The sequence below is a fragment of the Limulus polyphemus genome, unplaced genomic scaffold, assembly GCF_000517525.1.
Source record: "Limulus polyphemus unplaced genomic scaffold, Limulus_polyphemus-2.1.2 Scaffold1101, whole genome shotgun sequence".
Classification (NCBI taxonomy): domain Eukaryota; kingdom Metazoa; phylum Arthropoda; class Merostomata; order Xiphosura; family Limulidae; genus Limulus; species Limulus polyphemus.
In genome coordinates, this window is record NW_013666711.1 from 108,819 (window position 1) to 114,695 (window position 5,877).

A 5,877-nucleotide genomic window follows, 5' to 3' on the forward strand; every position below is an offset into this window, starting at 1 on the left:
TATATATATATATATATATATATATATATATACAACATGAAATATGATTGATCTTTTGGAAAACCCCGATTGAATGCCTTAATAAGTCATATTTATTATACTCATGTGTTCTAAAGTTGAATAAATAATAATTGAACATACGCAACAGGTTGAAAGCATCAGAGATTAGTATTCCTACGCAGGATGGTGAAATATATTACTCTCGAAGGTAAAGGTATATACTAATACTTTTGGCTATTAGTATTACTGGTGTTGGTGGTTGGAAAAGTTATTTCTTTACTTCCATTTAACTCTGTACGTTAGAGAAAGAGACAAGAAAAGAAGAGTACCATGCCTGGGTTAGGGAATATCGATACCAAAAATAATGCGTGAGTATTATAATTTAAGTGTTCATTCTATTTTTGTTTGTGTGTAACTAGTAAGCCGTTATTAATATTATGGATACTTGCAAGAGTGGCATTAATCATTTAATAATGGTTAACTTTTGTGTGAAAGTAGTAAAAATTTATATCGGAATTGTAACGAAAAAGTGTTTTCTCAAGCTTCAGACAGTGTGACTTTAACTGATATAGATATCTATATTTTTTTCCGACTTATAATTATATTGTAACTTAAAGAAGCACACTCGCAGTAATGATATGCAGGCTGCACTTGCATGTTCTCGTTTCCGTATACTAATAATTACTATAGTATACATTATTACAGACTATTGACAATATTATGACGTTGTTGTTTTGTTTATCATTAGAGGGTACTTTAAAATTAGCGGGTGAAAGTAATTCAACGTAATTCAACTTAATGAGACGCAATAAGTTTATTTCATTCTTGAAACGTGTATGTTTAGGTTCATGTAAAATCAACTTGTACAGAAAAGCATGTTATTGTTAACATTTTTATCTCAACTCGCTCTATGTCTCAACTCGAGCTTGACTCCTCACGAAACGCAATTTTATACTCTATCTTTGTTCTGGAGGTTTCTATGGTTAACGTGAACTTTTAGTTAATGTCACATTACATCATCAAAAACCTAAAGAACCATCTAGCTAACAAATAAGTTACAACATTAAAAATATATAGGCTGCAACATTGCCCCTTCCTGGATAGTAAGGTCCCTTGAACAGTCATAATTAAAAAATGCTACATTAAAAATAAAATGACCATTCTTTAAGTCTTTTTGATGTTTTTATAAACCAAGACCCATGGTTTATGGAGAGGGTGGTGCCTTGTCCCTTTTTGTCACTATCTGTCCTGTTGCTGAGAGTTCCTTCTGGGTAAGTGATAGGGTGAATCCAATGGCTTCATCCTTGATGATTCTTTGGAAGTAGTTTTGCCAGGGTCTCTGGGTTTCTCAGCAGGTTGGAGTACTGCTCATAAGTTCTTCTCTGGAGTTAATCAGCTTGCTGTTCTTTCACCAGTGCATTTCCAAAGACAATTGTGGTGAATGTTCTTTGGCTTAGATTGTCTCACCTTCCAACACCTATTTAACTTTAAAGTTTGACCTCCTTTGCAATGAGAATTGTTCAGCCACATCATGTAACCTTCATGCAATCCAGTTTTATCAGCACTTGCAGCATAATTATTTTTCGTTTTATCACAAGCCAATTTAAGTCTTTTCTTTTTTAAGTCATATACAACATCTTTATTCTTCACATCAAGGAGAGCTCTTTCAACCACTAATCCTTCATGACATGATGGAGTATTTGATTCCACTACATTCTAGTCACAAGATGAAGAATTATTTCAAATAACTCCTGGTTTGAGGATATCACTTCTTGGTGGTACATTGCCCACTCTCCTTGTTTCCTCTGGAAGTTTACCTCTTGTGTATTAACTTGTAAGTAGTTCATAAGGATTTCCTGGTCATTAGCTGTGAAGCTAGCCTAACCTTGCATCCATGTCTCCTCATGAATTCAGTTCGCAATATGCATTCTTCCTAAATGTCAATTAACTACACATCAGGAGTTTCCTACAATAAGGGTAACTTCCTACTTCACTTTTGCTGAAATTTTATTTCTACCTGCTGTTTGCATTGTTTCTGTTTCTTTCTTCATCTCTTAATTCTGTCTCTTTCCTCTTGATCTTATCTTAATAATTTCATCATCTCAAGTAATGATTCACTTTCGTACTTTAACCTTGTAGTTATCATATTCAAAGTTGGAATTCAATTCAAGTGTGTTCAAAATTCTATTTTATTTTCCCCAGAAATAATGTCCTTCTCTAACATGAGTGTTTTAATGTTGTTTGGTTATTTTAAATTATCAGGGAAAAATAGTTCAATATCCTGTTCACTTAATGAGATGATATCAGTTTATTTCCTCCTTTAAACATTTCTACAAGCTTAAACCACTTTTAAACAGTTCTAACTTGTTTTGGCCTATGGAAAAATTGTACTAAGTAATGTGATGACTCTTTCATCTCAACTCATTTTCTTTGTATTTCAACTCTAACTTCACAAGACTTCATGGAATATAATTTTATAAGCTACCTTTGGGCTAGAGGTTTCTAGAGCTAACATGAATGTAATATCATATTACACCATCAACAAACCATAGCTCTCTTTAGCTAACAAATAGGTTACATCATTAAAAATATATATATTACAAAAACTGAGGATATAAGCAGCAAAATGGGGAATATATCAAAATGTTTAAACAAATTATCTTGTTCTGTTTGTTTAAAATTCCCCTTCCCCCTAAAAAATGTAATGAGAAAAATAAAAGAAATAGTTGTATCCTGGGTTGTCTACCCACTAACTTGACAAAGATCATCAAGTATATTACTAATAGTAATAGTATTACTTCGAAGATGTTGTGGAATACAAAAATTTAAAATAATATTTACAGTTCAGAAGCTACTTTCAAATTCACATAGGTGAAAGATAAACATAAGACCTTTATTATGAGAACAGAAAATTGGAGTCTCCATGGTTGTTTAACCCACTCGGGTGGGTATAAATGGATGACTTTAGCAGAAACGCACGTAACTTTTCAGAATTTTCAAGACCTCCTTGTAATAAAAGCCAACCATCAAGCCTGGTAAGAGGCAGAACACGAAGAAATAATCAAAGCTGCTCTAAACAATTTTATTGCATCCAAGCGACGCAAGCTAGAGATGCAGGAATCCACCCAGGGCTTTGGTGCTGTTCCAAAGAAAATGAGGCAACTCCTTCTGCCTCTACTGTAAAATGTGCTCCCCAGGGATCTGTGGTCCCTACTCCTTGGTAGAAGCTCTTCTGCAAAATCTTCAGGGTCTTCCACTCTCACTTGATCTTGCTTGCTTCATAGCCAGCAGCTTCCAGTGGATTTGAAAACTGGTCAGCAATAGCTTCTAGGAACTCAAATTCTGATGCTACATCACTCCTCCATTTGCTTAGATTTACCCAAAACATGTTTTTATACTGGTTATTGTCAAAAGAGCTGAATTGCTCATCAAGGTGCTGGATTAGACCTGGAACAACTTTCTGTTTGTGCATATCTGACTTGTCAGTATCAGTTGTAACAGTGCCACCATCATTCTGTCCAAAGTGGCTGATGTGAACTCCATGTTTTCTACACTTTTTCTCATGTGGCTCTCTTTGGGAAAATCACAAAATCTTGTTGCCATTGATGGTGTACCTTGCTTTCATCACAAGTGAGTCAGAGTCTTCATCTTCAAGTAGGTCCTGAATTCTTCTGTTTGTCAATTTGATGGTTAGCAACACCTTGAAAGCATGAAGTTCTCTTCTCTCAAACATCAGTGACAGAGAGGAGACTATATGTCCAGGATCTCATAGAGCAGACAGCTGGTGGCAAGAAACTAGAAACTTCCCAGTTTATTCAGGATACCTTTCAGCTTGGAGTTTAGTTTACTGTGCATGTAGTTTGCAATGGAATTCTCAATTGTCTGTTTAAGGGAAATCCAGCTATTGAACAGTATGCAAACACCCTTTCTTTTATGGCCTACAAAGCATATTCATTGGATTTTTGGGAACTTGTATATTTGACATTCCTGTGGTCTTGCCATTTCTTAAAAGTGCCTCTTGAATTTCCCAGATCATTTCATCAGGAGTTAAATGGTGATCATCAGATCCTTCACTTGGTCAAAAGCTTCCACCTTCATCAGGATGTCCTTTACTGCCAGTTCCAACCAGTGTGACACAGTGGATCAAAATAAGCCAGGGATGTTCAGTTTTCTGCAGTCTCACCAGAAGACGATTATAGATTCCTGCAAAAAAAAATATTTAGTTTTTATATTAGATGCATTACCCTGCACCTGAAACAAAATAATTTCCACAAAGGTTTTCTACCATAATGAACTTTACCTAAGCTTTTAGCGTGTAATTTGTTCATTTTGTGATCAAGTAATTACCAATAGTGTATAGGAACTTTCAACTTATTCATCACTTTTTAAAAATTATTCTAATATTTTTTATATATAAATTTCCAGTTTAATAAAAACTAAAAGGTCATAAGAACTGTGCTCATTGTATCACCTGTATTCACTGATGCTCTATCAGCAGTAGCTGACACCAAAGCTCTGGTATACTGATCATGGGGGATCTTCAACTTGATTTTAAGAGTGATATCCATTGACTTGTGAAGATTTTCTGCAGATGCATCCCTATAACTGTATGTTTTTCCAGTGCAGCAACAAGAACACAGGATCTCCAGTCTTTACAGCCCTAACCATGGCTAGCTCTTTCTCACTTGTGTTCCATCAATGAGCACAGAAAATGCAGTATAAGAGCAAAATATTGATGATAACTTTGCAAGGATGGCATTTGCAATTTCATGAACAAATTCTCTAACTCTGTTACTGCTTTCTGTTTCTTGGATTAACTTGTCTCTGTTTCCTTTCTGCGCTCTCACAAGTCTTGAAAGTGGACAGTGGTAATCCGTCGACAGCCATGAAGTAGGCAGTTCTCAGCAACTTTCTGTAGCCCTGCTCTGCTTCATTCTGTACAGCAACAGAAATGTTGATCTGGGTACTGGCAGGAGTAGCAAATAAACCAGAGGCCTTATCTCTGTCTCCAATACCAAGTAACTTCTGGTAGTCCAGACAAACTGCATAAGAGGTTTATTTCAATCACTGTTGATTTCATTTTGATGTAGATCCACTGTTCATAGAATGATACAAACTCAGTGTTTGAAGAATCCACAATTATTCAGCTAATTAAAAACAATAAAAAATATAACAATGAATTGTGTATTAAAGTTTAATTAAAATGTAGCTGAATAAAATTAAAGATAGTGGTATGTCTCTTTTATTAATTTCCTGTACAATTTCTTTCCGATGAAACTTAAGCGATACAAGTCCTTTCTTAAATAAAGCTAGTTTATTCTTTCTCAATACAACTTTGCAATACACTTAATTTCCACAGTCACTTTAATTTAAACACACACTATAATTCACAACGGTTCACGCATTTTACTTACGGTCACTACCGTGCTTGACTCAATTATCTGTCTCTATCTCTGCCTGTCTGCAATTATCTACACCGTATTTATATATTAAAATAGAGGGTGTCTAGAAAATACTCGGGCCTTCATGATTCTTCTAGAATCTCATGACGTGTTACCAGCGTCATGTGACTTCTGCTGTTGTAATACTGCCCCTTCCTTAGTATTATTCGTCCCAAACAGTAACCACTTACATTAAAACCAATAGATAATTAACAATAACTTAATTAAATGTACAGAATTTACAAACACAAAATTAAAATTCAACAGAGTCTCTTAATTTTACGAGATGTATCTTCTTCCGTACTGGTCTCTGTCTCGTTGGCTTCTGCTTCATGTGGGGTTTATCTGCTCCATCAGGAAATGTCCTATTATCGGTAACAGTCACATCAGTGATAGTAACTTCATTAAGGGCTTCACTGTTTCCCTTCTCAAAACC

The 5,877-nt window shown here is 35.1% G+C and overlaps 1 protein-coding gene across 2 annotated transcripts in view; it reads left to right on the forward strand.

The window, feature by feature from the left end:
* The first annotated feature begins 170 nt into the window (after positions 1–170).
* Positions 171–5,877, forward strand: part of LOC106462137 (phosphoenolpyruvate carboxykinase, cytosolic [GTP]-like) — a 52,084-nt gene continuing 46,377 nt past the window's right edge. For both annotated transcript variants that reach the window (XM_022389290.1, XM_013922029.2), the window contains exon 1: positions 171–368. In XM_022389290.1, coding sequence (XP_022244998.1) covers positions 331–368 — 38 coding nt within the window. In that variant the 5' untranslated portion in view covers positions 171–330. The remainder of the gene's footprint in view (positions 369–5,877) is intronic.